The sequence below is a fragment of the Pelodiscus sinensis genome, chromosome 16, assembly GCF_049634645.1.
Source record: "Pelodiscus sinensis isolate JC-2024 chromosome 16, ASM4963464v1, whole genome shotgun sequence".
NCBI classification, from domain to species: Eukaryota; Metazoa; Chordata; order Testudines; family Trionychidae; genus Pelodiscus; species Pelodiscus sinensis.
The window spans coordinates 15,060,175-15,077,369 of NC_134726.1; the positions used below are offsets into that span (position 1 = coordinate 15,060,175).

Sequence of the window (17,195 nt, forward strand, 5' to 3'; positions counted from 1 at the left end):
CAGGACGTCTGGGGCAGAGCAGATGGGGTGCTGCTGGGTTGGTCCAGTAGCACCCCAGCTGCTCTGCCCCAGGCGTCCCCAAGTCAGCTTCTGCTGAAACTGACCAGCGCTGACTACAGGAAGCCCCAGGCAGAGTTGCTCTGCCCCGGGCTTCCTGGAATCAGCTGCTGATCAGTTTCAGCAGCAGCTGACTTGGGGACGCCTGGGGTTCTTAAGTTGATTCTGTATGTAAGTCAGAACTGGCGGTCAGTTTCAGCAGTGTCTGAATCTGGACGCCAGTTCCGACTTACATACAGATTCAACTTAAGAACAAACCTACAGTCCCTATCTTGTACGTAACCCGGGGACTGCCTGTAGATGATTCTCCACAAAGTCTAGTCTGCCCTCCAGTAGCAGAAAGGTAACAAAATATATTACACACACTCACTCACTCTCTTTTGCCCTTCCCTTCCAAGCACAGCATGGAAGCAGAAGTTAAAAATTGCTTGTTTCAATTCTAATAAACCAATAGTGATGTCATTCATTTTCAAAGAAACTGAATAGTGCTTGATAATTAGTAATTGTTCATACTTCTCTATATTTGAAACAGGTATTGAACTTAAATGAAGCCTTAATAAAAAACAGTAATCTAAAATTAAGAAAAATAGCAATTTGTTGTAAACATCTTCCAAGAACTACAGTACTAACTGAATTTAAGACAATTAGATGACCTTATTTACACAGGATTAGCAGCATATTCCATACACCAAGACTGCATAAAAGACACTTAAAGTTTTTGTCCTGGCTACACAGACATCTTCAACAGTAACCATAAAAAAATTAAACAAGTTGAGTGAGACTTACTTTAATTCTCTTCTTGACCAGAGCCTCCAAAAGGAGAAGAACTCCAGAACAGAAAGCAGCATGGCATTAACAATTATAAATCGTGATGTCCAGTAGTGTATCTCCAACCAATCCCAAGCAAATTCAGCTATTAGCTGATATGGCAAAAATGAGTACTTAACAATGAATTCTCTCCACTGTTTCCAAGTAGGATCTTTAAGTTCCTAAGGCGGAAAAAATTTTAAAAAATTGATGGCCACGTTAATTACACACTAGTTTAGTTTACCCTTCATTGCTTTATGGCTTTCCCTTCATTAAAGGAAAAATCTTCACTAATGTTACACTAGGTAGTTAAACTAAAACTAAAGTTTCCATCACACACATTTTTAATTAAGGATGCAAATAAGCAAGCATATTCTACAAACAAAGTACCAAATGAACGGGATTCCTGTTAGTGAACAATAATCACCAAAGTGTTTTAGAAATTAAAAAAAAATAGGCTTCGTTGTATTAGAATTCATGATTGAGTACATATATCACCAATTAGAGTGGGAAAAAAAAGCCAAAAACAATCTTATAGAAGACAGTGATTTCTGGATTTTTTTTTTTTAATAAAGATGGACATTTTTAAATCCAGAAATGCCATACAAGATGTGACAAATGATCCATCTTTTCCATTGTCCAGTTTCCACTATCAGCCAACAATTGGTCTGTGTCTACACTGGTGCGATCTTGTGCAAAAGCGGCCGCTCTTGCACAAAAACTTGCTGCCTGTTTACACTGGCTGAGTGTTCTTGTGCAAGTAAACTGACGTTCTAATGTATGAAATCAGGGCTTCTTGCGCCAGAACTCTGATGCTCCCGCTCAGGAATAAGCCCTTTTGCGCAACTGTTCTTGCGCAAAAGGCCAGTGTAGACAGGCAACATGAATTTCTTGCAGAGGAAAGCCCTATGGTTAAAATGGCCATCAGAGCTTTCTTGTGCAAGAGAGCATCTACACTGGCCTGGATGGTTTTGCGCAAAAGCACATCTCTTGTGGAAAAGCACATGCCAGTGTAGATGCTCTTTTCTGGAAGAGTTTTTGCACAAGAACTCCTCACGCAAAAACTCTTTTGCGGAAAACGCGCCAGTGTAGACGTAGCCTTGATGTTTCAATGAAAGGAGAAAGAAAGTCTGTGACGGGAAGTTACAAAAGTAAACTTGCCCATAAAGAATTTTCCCATAACTAGTACCAGACATTGATTTATTTCCTGAAACATGAGGGTTTAATATTGCTTAAACATTCTCATTATTCATAACAGTATGAACTCTTAATACAACCCTCAATTTTGCCCCTGTGAGCCTCCTTTGTTTATGCATACTTTATTGGCTGTATTGATTTAGACTTAAGGACCGGCATTGTTTACAATCTTACAGTTTTTCAGAAATTGAAGACAGTTAAAAGTTGCACAGTGACTTGTGCCTTAGCAGAGTTTTGATCACTGTTTCTCTGTGAAATCTATTTTCCATCCATTAACCTTTAGTCCCATATGTTTTCCAATATAGATGCTTACAACTGGGCACAAATAAATATTTAGGGTAATAAAACAAGTGATTTGCAAAGATGAGTACCCATAACTGCAATCCAAATCATTGGGCGCTGTAGGTGCACAGCATCTGTTGAAAAAAGGCATTCTTGGAATGCAAACAGGGCTTTTCCTAAAGAGAGCATCCAGACTACCTTTCGAAAAGTTGTTGCAGTCTAGACACTCTCTTTCGAAAGAGGTTTGTAGTCTAGATGTAGCCTAAGAAGTGGTGGTTGTTGACCCCAGTCTTTCCTATAAATAAAGTGGTTCTAGATAACAAACGTGAAGGCTACAACTCATTCCTCCAGTTCTGATTTTATCCATCTAGTGTGCTAGGTAAACATCGCATGTTTTCAAAGTTAACAGCTATTTGGAAAAATACACAGGAACTGTTAGAAGTGATTTGTTTCAAAGTGCAAGCCAGATGTGTTAAAAGAAGAGAGTATAGTTCACCAATGCATGTATTTAAAAATCAGTTTTGTAATGTAATGAACTCCAATTACAATGATTATGCCAATTCAGACTAGGGATGGTAAAATGTATTTATGTAAACACGTAACTGCTGAAGTTTTCAGCAGTTACAGGTTTACACACGGAGTGGGGGAGGAGGTGGCGGCTCCAAGGGAGCCGGTATGCACAGGGAGCCAAGCTCCCCATCCTCTCAGGTACTGACTCCCGCCTCCTCCAATGCCGCCATGGGGGCCTGCATATTGCCAAGCACATTAACCGATGAGCTCAGGGTCATCAGTTAATCATGAATAGGGGTACATGTTCACATCACTAATTCAGACTAAAATTTATTTGATAAAAGACAAGTTTATATGTATTTTAAGACCAGTAGAATGTTTTTCATTAAGTTTTAAAAACAGACATTTGAAAAAAAAAAAAAAGACACCCAAAGCACTGAAGCAATTAACAACTGCTTTAAGTTGTGTAACATGTCAAATGCAAAAAAAGTCATATGAAGAGATTATAAAGTATTGCACTTTTAAAATATAATTAGCAATAGATATTTAACTAGACGCTGTGCCTGCGTGTATTTTCAGAAGATTTGCTCTTAAATGTCCACATTAACACATGCAGTGCCTTTCCAGTTCTGGGAGAGGAATTACTTGCTATGTCTAGTCTCCTTTAACATTTGTTTGTGTGTAATTAATGATAAAAGAAAAAAACGTTTAGATTGCAAAATCAGGTTGCGGGAGTTGCCCATGCAGCTTCAATTGTTGCCCCCTCAAATGTGATGAAACTGTAATTACCTCACCACCCACCCTCCCGCATCAGACTGCTATTTTATTGAGTTTGGGGTTTTTTCCAAGTCAACCTGAGCAAAGATGAAGCAGGAAAATTTTTACCTGGATGTTTATAACTGCCAAACTGTAACCAATTAAGAACAAGGAATTATGAAGTGGAAATGCTGAACTGTTATGCTACCTACACCATCTACAATATAAGCTGACGCTTACTTGTTGTCAAGGAAGGGTTGTTTTTTTTTTTTTTTTTAAATAAAAGATTTTACTGTATGTTAAGAATGGTAAGCAATGTGCTATGCATACTTGAGGAGCAAATTTTAAATACAAACACTTCAATTTAAAGAAATTGGCATAATGATAAATAAATATTTTCAACACCTACTAGTAGTTTTGTGACAATAGCTTCATGTTCATCTTCTTGCACAGGACATATTGTGTAGATGAATGGTAAAAATATTTCTGTGTAATCAAACAAGTATAGATACAACATACTGAGTCTTGGAGAGCTCTTTAGTGCATACAGCAGGAACAATGACTTTCCTGGGTTTACTGCCTAAAATGAATCAGAAGATTCAACAACAAGACATATGATGAAAAATATGTATTATACAATCACTGAAAAAATATAAATTTTAGCATTTACAATTGTATCAGTTCTTAATCTTCACATTTTACAATGCTACTTCAAAGCAGAGCAAAGCAGGGAAGTACTTTATGATTTTTTGGGCTTTTGTTGTGCAATATACAACAGTACTTTTACCTATGCATCCATTGCTGGACCAGTAACATGAATCCTGTTTTTCATTCACTTTTCTGGAGATTTTAATTTACATGTTATCCCTAGCATTCTAATCAGACACTTATTGGTCTCAGTATAAAGAATTAAGAGTTTTCATCATAGTTATCTAAATAGTCTTTAGAATACCTATTCCAAGTAACAGGGTTCACTACTTTATAACATTTACCTTGTATTCCCAAAGGTTCTGTGGTGGTTTAACTCCCAATGTTTTCACACGTTCCAGTTCCATAATAATGGCTTTTCTATGGCTACTATTCTCTATATGGTAAGGAGTTTTTGTGAAATCTTCTTCATCTGTTATTGTTAATAGAAGCCTACAAAATAAAGAATTTCAGAAATGTAAATACTGACAGCTTACCATTTTTGTAACAGACACTATTTTAATTCCAACATAATAGCTAGATCCTGAATCACCAAGATAGCACCTTTTTAAATCCTGTCCCATAACTTATGGTTTTAAAACACACAGAAAGCTGCCAAAACCTATTAAATACATTCTATTGTCTTATCATTGAGAAACTTAAATTAAGACTGCCAAATGTGGGGACAAAATGAGTAAAGCATAAATAAACAAATTAAGTCAACACAGCTTGCCTTTTATTCTTCAAACTGTATTCATTCAATCATATTTACCTTACATCACACTATAAGTTAAGCCATGGGACCTTATGTTTTAAATCATGAAAAGGGCTCTGTTCTGTAATTTTAACCAGGTGCACACCAGTGGCTGCTAAGTCGTCCATCCTGAGTTGGAGCATCAAGTTAATAGAAAGAGTGGGGGAGGGGAGAGGAACCTAGGAAAGAGAAAAGACCTCCAAACTGAGGAATACTACAAGATAAATTGGTGAGGAGCAAGCCAGCGTGCAGCAACAGTCAAAAAAGATCACAATGGTAGGAGCCATTAGGGAACGGATAGATCAGAAGACTGAAAATATAATGCCAATATGTAAATCCATGGTAAGCCCACACCTTGAGTACAGTAATCTTCTTTTGAGAGATATTAGAATAAAACCATCAAGAATGTAATTCAAAAAGTTAAGATACTGACTCATCACAGCATGAGAAAGACATAGTATAGAGCAAGGCAAATATAACTGATGTCAGGGTTGTCCAAGATACAATAGCTGAAGATATTAGAATAAAACCATCAAGAATGTAATTCAAAAATTTAAGAGCCTAAAATGAACTATTATTAAAGCAGTGACTCTCAACCTCTCAGGAATCTAATTTATCTTGTGTACTACAAGTTTAAAAATTACTTGCTTACAATATCAGCTATAATCACTGAAACATGACTCAGAGATGCAAATTCTATCCCCAGCACAAAATTCAATGAATAAAGGATGGAGGTGGAGGGGTGTGTGTGAGTGAGAGTATGTGAGAGAGAAAAAGAGAGAGAGATGAAGTAGTGTGTGGTAGGGATGCGAAGGGTCAGCTGCTCTGTGTGGCACTGCTGCTTTGAATGCTGCGGGGAGCCTGGCGTCAGGCTCCTTGTGGCATTTCAAAGAAGTGGTGGAGCCGGAGTCAGCAGAGGAGTCCCCAGCTGACCCCAGGCTTTGGCACTTTCACCTTTGAAGTGGAAGTGCCCTATTGACTAATCAAATAGTTGATGCACCGACTATTCAATTAGTCTATCACCTGAACATAACATCCTTAGAGTGAGTATGAGGGCAGTAAACAAACATGCATATCAAGCAATGAACTGCTCAGGAGAGCAATAGCTGGAGTATCTTCCTTGATTCATAATTATAGCTTCTTTAATGCTGAAAGTGAAGAAGCCCCAATGTGTTTTTATTTGTATGATTTTGTGTCACATTATCAGGAAACAATATAATTAACACTTCAGACTAAACAGATTTGTAATTCCCATTGTTTGGCAGACATCTAGTTTCCTTCATGGATACTGAAAATTTTGCAGTATTAACCTTATTTATTTGATTTGTTAATTATCCCTTGTTTTAGTATTTTTTCTTTCATAACACTTAAAAATATAGAAAAGATACGAGGGAGTGGCAACCCACCCTGTTTAGTACACTTGCCAACACCCCTCTCTGGGGGTAAGCAGCCCTAGCTTTCACCCTGGCAATCAGGGAGGGCTAGGTCGAAGCATAAGCAGCCCTGGCTTTCCCACCTCTGGCTGCAGTAGGCGGCTGGCAGGATGGGCCGAACCAAGGTCACAGCTGGCCCAACTCTCCTCCAGCTGCTGGGAGGGGGGATTGGGCTAGACCGATGCTGGCCCAGTTCTCTTCCCTCTGGCGGGGAAAGTAAAGGGGGCGCAGCACCCAGCCTTTTCCCTCCTGCTGTGAGGGGGGAGGCCACACAGCTCCAGCCCCCAGCCAGCGAGGGGCATGACTGCGCAGCCCCTCACACCTGGTGATGCCGCACATGTCCTGCGCAATCCCCTTTCCCCCACCCAACCCTCACTAGGTTCTGTGGCTTCTGTGTGCTGCCCCAGCCCTCACAATGCCACACAGCTCCTGTGTGCCCCCATGGCTCCTGCATGTCACCTCCTCCCACCACAACCCCCAAGAGGTCACGTGGCTCCCGTGCCCCCTCCCCACACCTGATTCCATGCAGCTCCTGCACATCCCCCCGCTCCCTCTACTTCAGCTTCCAAAGTCACATGACTCCCACGCACCCCCTCCCCCCACTCCAACCCCCGTGGTTCCCATGCACTCCCCTCTCCCCCCAGCTCCCACTGTCCTCTCCGTCCCCACCCCAGACAGTGGAAGAGCCACGCAGTTCAATTTAAATTTGGGCAGCTGCCGAGGCAGCTGCCAGAGGGATGCTCAGGGGCCCACGGCGTGTGAGGAGGGGTTAGCCTCCAGCCTGTGCAGTGCAGAGCTGATAGGGGATCATGGGGGCGGGGAGAGGGGACAATGTAGGGCAGCCACTCAACCTCTCCCCAGAGGGACGCATGGCATCACCGTCATCCCACAGGAAAATCCTAATACGCCATTCCCCAAGTTACGAACAAGTTATGGACCAACACTGGGTCCATAACTCGGATCCCATAGAGTTACATGGCGACCGCGCTGTTCGTAAGCACGGATTACCCTTCGTAACTCAGATCCGCATTTATGACCGCTTTGGTCGTAAGTGCGGATGGTCTTAAGTGGAGGTGGTCGTAAGTCGGGGAGCGGCTGTATAGTATAAGATTTGTTAGTCACTGGTGGTTACCACGGTGACACACATCCGAAGAAGTGTACATGACTCCAATACTGGTGCACAAGACAAAATTTACTACAGTCACGGAAAAATCTAAGAGGGAACACTGGTGAGGAACCTTTCTTGGGTCAGGGGCCGCTGACCCACAGAAAAATTAGTCAAGGACTGCACACAAGTAAGAAGGCTAAACAAAAAACACACCCTCACTTACATATCCCCCGACTGAGAAGCAGAAAGATACCCCCACATTCTTCTCGCACACCAGAGCCTAGGAGGGGCTCAGGCTAGTAGATTGAGTGTGCTCCAGCCCCATGGGGTGGGAAGGGAAGAGGGCTGGAATGCTAGTGCAAGCTCTCCAGTGCTGGGAGCGGGGAGACCTGAGCCTTGGGGGCTGGATCCAGACAAGCAGGGGACTGCATCCGGCCCCAGGCCGTAGGTTCCCCACCCCTGCTCTAAATCCAGAAGCTGGGAGCAGACAAAAGGTATAGAGCCACTCAATCTCAAATCTCTGTGATAAACACATAGTAACATTTTAGCTTATATAGTCAGGAAAGACTACGTATCAAAACTATAAAAGAACAAAGGAAGTCACATTCTTGGTATTAATACCCCTTATTACAATTATGTCAATTAAACTGAGGATTAAAATGCTCTTCGTACCAGAACGTCAATATCTTGTTCCCCAAGTGATCAAATATTTCATAGCATATGATGTACAAAAGTAAGTCTACCCAATGAAATGGTTCTATTATGGCTGCTCTTGTCAGTGATATTTTATTTTCCTCACCTTCCATTCACTCTCTCTAATAAAAATCTCTCTCTATACAGGGAAGCCCAAGGGCCCAGCTGTTCTAGCCAAAGAATCACCTCTTCAGTAGTCCATTTAGCAACGGGTTTGTGGACAAGAAGATCATCTTCAGATTCTCTGCAGCTCCAATGATACCCAAGTAGAACCACCTACAAAACAGCCAAGAGATCCTTTTGAAATGTAATGCAAACATCAGTGATAAATAAATGTTTATATCAAATACTTAAAAGCATTGCAGGTTTGAGGGAGCATATACAAATATCACAACAAATGCAAATTTTAGTAAGATCGACAAGTTCTCTCCAGTATCTCCCACCACTCATTGTTGTCCATCCACATTGGGCATTCAGATGTATATTTAGCTAAGCACATTTACCCAATGTTGCTTGGGTTCTTAATTGATTTTTTTAAATAAAAGGAAAACGTACACACTTCAAATGACTGTTTTTCAAAAAGTGTTATTTTTATAAAATTAATTTTTAACTCAGATTACTTTAAAGAGACTTACAAATTTTCTGTTTTAGTATATTTTTAAAATGGTATTTCCATCAAGTATATTTTTTCTTATAATTTGTATTGCAGTGGGTAAGGGTTAAATAAGGGGTCTTGGTGGTTGCAGTAATGGTAATGGGGCACAGCCCAGGCAGACTCTGCTTCTACTGATTTACAGATTTGTTTTAATTCCTCCTCCTGCTTGTTCACGATAGATGAGCATCCAGCTATAGTCATTTTCTTCAAGTTTTAAAACCTTAAGCATTGACTTAAGTGTGCCAATAGATACCCCTCCAAAGTTATCCATTTCTTCTTTTTTCTCTAAGGTTTATTGAGAAGCAATCCTATTGCATGTTCATCCTATTTTTCTGGCTCATCTTGGTTCAGTCAAGAGATGAAAATAACTTAAACTTAGAATCATAGAATCCTAGGACTGGGAGAGACCTCAGAAGGTCATTGAGTCCAGCCCCCTGCCCAAAGCAGGACTAACCCGAACTAAACCATCCCAGCCAGGGCTTTATCAAGCTGGGACTTAAACTTCTAGGGATGGAGATTCCACCATCTCTCTAGGGAATCCATTCCAGTACTTCACGACCCTCCTGGTGAAATAGTTTTTCCTAATATCCAACCTACACCACCCCCATTGTAACTTGAGACCATTGCTCCTTTTCTGCCATCCTTCACTACTGAAACTACTTGCTCCTTGTTACATAAGAATCGCTGTACTGGGTCAGACCAAAGGTCCATCTAGCCCAGTAGCCTGTCTGCCAACAGTGGCCAGCATCAAGTGCCCCAGAGGGGGAGGACCGAAGATAATCATCAAGTGATTTGTCTCATGCCGTCCATCTCCAGCCTCTGACAAACAGAGGCCAGGGACACCCTTCCTGCCCCCTGGCTAACAGCCTTTTATAGGCCTAACCTCCATGAATTTATCTAGCTTCTCTTTAAACTCTGTTACAGCTCTAGCCTTCACAGCCTCCTCTGGCAAGGAGTTCCACAGGTTGACTACACGCTGCGTGAAGAACTTTCTTTTATTAGTTTTAAACCTGCTACCCATTAATTTCATTTGCTGTTCTCTAGTCCTTATATTATGGGAACTAATGAATAACTTTTCTTTATTCACCCTCTCCATACCACTCATGATTTTATATACCTCTATCATATATCCCCTCAGTCTCCTCGTTTCCAAACTGAAAAGTCCCAGTCACTTTTGCCTTTCTTCATATGGGACCCGTTCCAAACCCCTAATAATTTTAATTGCCCTTTTCTGAACTCTTTCCAAGGCCAAAATATCTTTTTTGAGGTGAGGAGACTACACCTGTAAACAGTACTCAAGATGTGGGCGTACCATAGTTTTATACAGGGCCGGTAAGATATTCTGTGTCTTATTTTCTATCTCTTTCTTAATAATTCCTAGCATCCTTTTTGACCGCCGCAGCACACTGTGTGGACGTTTTCAGATTACTATCCATGGTAACTCCCAGATCTCTTTCCTGATTTGTCGTAGCCAAATTAGCCCCCATCATACTATATGTATAGTTGGGGTTATTTTTTCCAACGTGCATTACTTTACACTTATCTAAATTAAACTTCATTTGCCATTCTGTTGCCCAATCACTTAGTTTTGTGAGATCTTTTTGAAGTTCTTCCTTCTGCTTCTGTCTTGACTATCTTGAACAGTCTGGTATCATCCGCAATCTTTACCACCTCACTGCTTGCCCCTTTCTCTAGATCATTTTTGAATAAGTTGAATAGGATTGGTCCCAGGACAGACCCTTGGGGGACACCACTAGTTACCCCTCTCCATTCTGAAAATTGTTTTGCCATCATCATTACTTGTTCTGCAGTCCATCACTACTACATTTCTTACAGGTACAGTCATATCACAACTTGGGATATAATAGTGTAGTCAATTAACTAAGCAAAAGTTTATAGGTTAATGCTATCAACTGCATGCACTTCCCCCACTATCACCACCCACCAGTAAATTTTTTAGTGGGCTGCCCAGTAGTCCAGCTTAGTCCTGGCTTGCACTGGGTCTGGGACCTCAGACCCCTCCCTGGGGTGGCAGCAGCCCCTGTCCACTCTACTGCCTCTGGTAGAGGAAGCAGCGCAGGGCAACAGGCAGCGAGACCACGAAGGGAGCTGTTTTTTTGAATTGGCTCCCATTGTGGATCAGCTCCTACCTGGCATCCTGTGTTGCTGCCTCTGATATAGAGGCAGCAGCGTGGACTGGCAGGGATCTCCTCAGGAGTGGGGCCAGAGCACACTAACTGACAGCCCCACCCCTGGACTATAGAATAGTCAAGTAATTGATAATTCATTAAGTTAATTGACAACTCAATTAACCAATATTTAACATCCCTAATCACAACTCTCCCTCCCTCAGGGCTGGAGGTTGGAAAAGATTATGATATAACAGTACCTCTAAGAAATGTAAGCGTGGGGTAGAATTTGGGGACTCAAAGCAGAGGGTGTGGGGGAGTGTAGGGGCAGCTCAGGGCACGGGGTAAGGCCTGCAGGAGGCATGTGAGTGCAAGAGTCAGGGTTGAGGTGAGGAGGTGCTGAGAGAAGGAGAGTGTGTGTGGGAGGGTGATCCACCCCCCCAAAAAAATTCATACCAGAGCAGCTTGCTCTTCCCCATCCTGTCCCTGTCAGGGCATAAGAGCAAAGTGCACAGCTCATCTGGCCCCTGTGCTCCCCAGAGTGAGGAATGCAGCAAACTGCACTTTCCCCTTGTTCCTTGATGAAGGGGAACAGCCAGCAACGTCCCCCTACGAATATGGGGGGTGAGTTTCAGCCTTTCCTAAAGGGCACCTGGAGGATGGCAGGGTCGGAGTTGTGACAGTCCCAAACTGGCGGGTGGGGGGGGGGGGAGAAGGGGAAGGACATACCCTCAGCCAGGCCTTTTCACCTGCCTCTTTTCTGTATGGTTTTGTGAGAAGCAATCCCAATTCCAGGCACATCCAAGAACTCTTACATTGCTTTATATTGTCATAAGAGGAAGTTGTATACCAAATTTGGTGGTCCATTTAGGAGGGGTTGTTGAACAAATAGACAGACAGATGAACTCTCTCAAATACACTGTAAATACCAACCTTACCCATCACCCCCAAAAAGTGTCATTTTTTGAGCTTAAATTAAATGTTGATGGTGTTGTCAATGATTTAAAACAGTGGTTCTCAAACTTTTTGGCCCCAGGCCTACCTCATTCAATATAAACCTTTTCGCAGACCACCAGTTGCTAATGAAAACTCGCTGTTGATTACATAATTATGATAGAGCCATTTGGTAGTGCTGCAGCTAGGGAGAATGGTTTAATTACATTATTAAACAGATTAAGTGTTTTAACTCTCTCATGTTAGTTTATCAAACTTCATTTTAAATAAAGTAAAATATTAATTTATGTCCAACACAAATGCTTTCAATGTTTTATTTATTCATGGCAAACGTGGGGAACCTTTTTGTGTTGGGGGCCATTGACCCACAGAAAAAAAAATCAGTTGGGGAATCACAAAAGTGAGAAAAGAAACTACTCCAAAATCCCCCCAACCCTCTCTGATGTGGCCCTCCAACCCTCACTCATGTGGTCCTCCAATCCCACAGGGCAAGGGGAAGGGACAGGGAGGACTAAGGTTCAGGGCTGCCCATAGGCCAGATTTACTTTCCTGGGGTTCCCGAGTTAGTGGATTTTATGGACCCCTTCAGGCTCTGGGGTGGGGCCAAAAATGAGGGGTTCAGAGTGCGGGATAGGGCTCCCAGCTTGACTGGGATAAGGATGCAGGATCTGGGAGGGAGAGGGGCTGCAGAAGCAGGCTGGGAGTACGGTATCTGCCCAGGAAGAGGGAGCAGAAGCAAGGGAAGGTGCAGTGTGTGGCCAGGAGAAAGACTCCAGGAGCGGACTGGGGGGAGGGTGTCTGGCCAGAAGGTAGGATAGGGTGTCTGGCCTACTGGCCAGAGCTAGTGCTGCAGCCCCACGGCTGAATGCTGGCCGCAAGACTTCAGCAGCAGCATGGGCTCCCTGGTGCATGGAAGAAGAGGAGGGCAACTGAGCTCCCATCATGGACCACCTTGGAAGCGGATGCGCACTACTAGTGGTCTGTGGACCACACTGATTTAAGACAATGAAATTGGTTTTCTGTGTTCTGGATAATGGATGGAGATGGAACTTACTGCCACACAAGTTAGGGCTGTCAGAACTCCAGAGAAAAACCCCCCTCCTCGAGGATTAATTCTTCTCACATTCGGAGGTGCAGAAATCTGATCATTTCCATATTTTTGGAAGGCTGCAAGGCTGTGAGCTATGTCATTGTTTTGCTGAATGTCTTCTCTTCTCTGTTCAATGGCATCAGGAAATAGCTTTTCAATAGCATCCCTAGGCAAACATATCAGTCACTTTACAATATTTCAGTGAGTCTATCCAAATATACAGCATTGAAAACTAGGACTCTTTGTTGGAAAGTGTATTTTATAGCTTATTAGTTACATATTAAATTTTGAGTGAAAGGAGATTTTAACAATCGATATTAGTTAAAAGTTGAATAAGAAGTTTTGCACTCAGATGTTCAATCTAAGGTTCACTATAAAGAAATATATGACTAGAATAACAAGTTTATGCAATAAAACGACTACTCTAATTTTAAAAGGTCAGGACACACCTTAGTTCTTCTCAAAGACAACTAACATTGTTATTCAATAGCACTGGCCAAGTCCAACTGTAAAGCCCCACAACAACAGTGTAGACTATGTAATTGAATATTGTTTATACAGCTCAGAAAACTGTTCTCTTAAAATTGCAGTAACAGCACTTGTATGCAACTCAGAAAAACAGCAAATACTTAATGAATACTTCTAGTATTATGCCGTAGTGACATTAGAATGTATCCCACGAATCTAAACCAGTACTCACATTAATACCACTGATCATTCAAAACTAGAATTATTTCTAGGTGTGATACTGTTAAGAACCTTTAAAATAGGGGCATTAATACCACTGATCATTCAAAACTAGAATTATTTCTAGGTATGATACCGTTAAGAACCTTTAAAATAGGGGCATTTTAAAAATAAAGATCTACTCAGAAATAAGTGTAATTACTTGAACAGTTCAGTACAATTACATATGAGAGTATAAGCCTTAAAGCAGGAATGGGCAAAAGGGCCTCCAGGCCCCAGAATCGACCCACCAAGCAGGTCGATCTGGCCCGCGGAGGCCCTGCCACTCCGCCACCTCCAGGCACACTCCGGGCAGGGCAGGAGGAAACTTTGCATGCTCCCCCCACCCTGCAAGGGGATTGTCACTTCAAGTCAACTGCTCAGCAGGCAGTAAACTAAGTGCAGTGCCCCCTTGCAGGGCAGGGACAGGGAGCGAGAGACTTCTTGTGCTCCCCTTCCCCCCAGGCCCTGACTGACCTGGGGGCATAGGGGAGAGCACACAAACTCTCCTCCCATCACCAGGGGCATAGGCTCCTGGAGGGAACCCCCAGCTGTTCAGAACACCTGGCTGGTCTCTCTGGAGTGCAATCAGGGAGTGTGGTTGGGGAAGGACAGAAGTGTCCTGGCCCCGCCCCTTCTGGGGTTTGAAGTGGCCCCTGGTAAAAAATTATTGCCCCACCCCTGCCTTAAATTGTGCAAGTAAGCTCTGATTACTGAGAGGTTTCAAAAGTATATAGCAAGTAATAAGCAACCATTTTTGTATGGGTGTTTGCTTTTAGGAATATCATATAGATACATTACAATCACCTGAGGAGGATGTTGACCTTAGGGAATCCTTCCCACTTTTCTCTGCATTCTGGACACTCATTCTTCTTAGAGGAAACCCACCATAAGGCTAAGCAGTGTCTACAGAAACTGTGACCACAATTCAAGGTTGTGGGATTGATCAGAATATCATAACAGCAGTGGCAAGAGAACTCACTAACTGAAATCAGGCAGCTGTTCTCAGTAGCAGTATCTGCTTTAACTTTAAATTTCTCATTGTCTCCTGGTAACTTCACATCTTCCTGCATTTTCCCTTTGTGCATCAGATCACTAGAAAGCAGGCTAAAGTCTTTAAATCATGTGAGTCATTATTAGTTCTGCAAAACAAGAAGATAGTTACACTTTTCATTAACAAAAGCCTACAGAAATTAAGTATTAGAAAGAGCATTAATACAACAATCAAATTTATCATGTGGCATACAGTGTTATATTCTCAATGTTTTAGCTCAAATTCACCCCAGGAAAAAAATAATTTTACTAAAAAGTACCAATTCTAGCAGACAGCACCAGATGCTAACTGGTCTCAATTGATTGTATCCTGTACAGGATGTATTATAAAAGCAGACTCTGGATGTACCCATCTAAAATAGTTAGAACCTTAGCTTCCTGACATTTTCTTGTTTTTTACCTTAAGGCACAAAACACCACCACACCAAAAAACCAGAAAGCATCTAGCTTTTTTTTATTTTAGCAAACTATATATTGATGAAAATTCTTTTGATCACAATACCAAGTCACTATGCAAAATATCATTGTAAAAGTTTAATCTAAAAATACTGGACATGTGGTATATATTCTGTGATCTAAGTCCCTTTGCCTATTCTTGACTTGCAAATTTCCAAGTAGAGTCCCCACCATCCAACAGAGGAAAACTCCATTCAAAAAATGTAGATCTGTACAAGAGCTGACAAGCACACACTTCAAGGCATGATGGGGGTCCAATTAGCTTCCCTAACAATGATTAGATGGTCAAATACAACAAGCACAAATCTTCCCAGCAAAAATAGTTATCTTAATTTTCTACTGTCTCACCAATTGAGAAGACCCTAATCCTGATGTGCTGAAAAAATTTAGAGGGAAAATGAAATGGTCAGATTATTCCCCTTCTCCAAACAAACGCTAGATTGATCAGATTACTAGTCATTTTATTTTTTCAGGTGTGTAATATAAAACAGGGCTCTTCTATTTTTCTTCATTTGCTATGTTAGTAGCTGCAAACATTTCTGCTCTCTCAAATATTTGGCTCATGTTTATTACCAAGTTACATTCTTCTTTCTTATGCCAAGATCAGACACAAAATGAGTTGGTCAGGAGGAAATATGCACAAAACTCACAAACATTACACAAAACACATACTTGCCACACAGCCAGGATATTCACCTTGTTCAGAAACAATTTTGGTCCCAGTGAGGCAGAGAACGTTGGCTTTCTGTGAAAGACAACCTGAAATATTACTTATATAGGAAGAGTTTATAGGTTTTGACAAATGTTTTCACACTACAAAGCATTCTCCCGTTTATCTTGGAAAGCAGAAACGCCTTTACAGAAATTCAGTAGGACACATTGTTTCACCATTCACTGGCAGAACTACAAATCCTTTCTTCACAAACCAGTCAGGGGCCACACTCGTTCCTTTCCTCCAGCCCGCTCTACCCTACCTGCTCCTAGTTTCCTTCTGACCCCAAAACAACTGGCGCTCCAGGCCTGACGGCAGCACTGGGGGCGGGGGAGAACGGGGCTGTCAAAACCTGAGTCTCCGGCCCGGCCGCCAGACAAGAGCCAACCCCTCGGCACTCAGGCCCGGCGGGGGGCGGCGGCCCCCGTGTTAGTCCCTGGGCGCGGGAGGCGCCTCGGGGACGGAGCTCTGGGCTTGTTTCGCATTGTCTGGGAGCCTGACACCGCCAGCGCCTCTCCCCGCCCCGCGGGCCATTAGCCGCGTCAGCCCCAGGCTGAAACTCTCCGGGCGCCTCGCCCCCCGGGGCCAGCAAGGCGAGCACACGCGGCCCAGGGCAGTCGGACGCGAAGGGAGCAAAAGCGCGTCCCCCACCCCCGAGCTCTACTCACCCCGGGCGCCCCCTCCCGCCGCTAACTAGTGACGGCGACATGTCCCCTCAGCCTCACCTCGCCGGGCCCCAGCACTTCCGCATACACGCAGAACGACCCTATTGGTGAGCTTCCAACCATAGAGTAGAGCGGAGAGCTCTGCCTAGAGAGCCTTTAGAACAGAGGGCAAGAAGAGGTCGCGCCTGCGCACTGTCTCTCACGAGAGTAGCTTGGGAGAGAAAGAACGGGGAGCGCTAGGTTCTAATCCCGCATATGGCGGGAGATCCCCGGGGACTCAGTGCTCGCTCCCCACTCCCACTGATTTACGTGGGAACGACTAGGTACCCCTGTCTCACTGGAAGAGAGCGAAAGAGGTGCACTGCTGTTGTGCCCCTAACAATTATTAGGTTGGGTTTATTAATAAACAGAAGTGATTATCAACTATAGAAAGTAGAATGCAAGGAATTGTAAGTAATAGCAGACAGATCG

General features: G+C 42.9%; 2 protein-coding genes across 5 annotated transcripts in view; one reads left to right on the top strand and one right to left on the bottom strand.

The window, feature by feature from the left end:
• Window positions 1-8,571, top strand: part of PLA2G10 (phospholipase A2 group X) — a 21,826-nt gene extending 13,255 nt beyond the window's left edge. Inside the window, exon 5 of one of the 2 annotated variants that reach the window (XM_075899328.1) lies at window positions 8,432-8,571. In XM_075899328.1, the coding sequence (XP_075755443.1) occupies window positions 8,432-8,481 (50 nt within the window). In that variant the 3' untranslated portion in view covers window positions 8,482-8,571. Of the gene's footprint in view, window positions 1-4,616; window positions 4,749-8,431 lie in introns of those variants that run through there. The other variant, XM_025190147.2, reaches the window with a different exon arrangement.
• BFAR (bifunctional apoptosis regulator) overlaps window positions 1-16,855 on the bottom strand; it is an 18,828-nt gene extending 1,973 nt beyond the window's left edge. The window contains exons 1-8 of one of the 3 annotated variants that reach the window (XM_014579019.3): window positions 16,785-16,855; window positions 16,020-16,092; window positions 14,646-14,980; window positions 13,077-13,278; window positions 8,391-8,560; window positions 4,602-4,749; window positions 4,019-4,189; window positions 844-1,046 (exon numbers count right to left, since the gene is read on the bottom strand). In XM_014579019.3, the coding sequence (XP_014434505.1) occupies window positions 844-1,046; window positions 4,019-4,189; window positions 4,602-4,749; window positions 8,391-8,560; window positions 13,077-13,278; window positions 14,646-14,926 (1,175 nt within the window). In that variant the 5' untranslated portion in view covers window positions 14,927-14,980; window positions 16,020-16,092; window positions 16,785-16,855. The other 2 variants (XM_006134130.3, XM_025190145.2) reach the window with 2 other exon arrangements.
• Window positions 16,856-17,195: the final 340 nt, after the last annotated feature.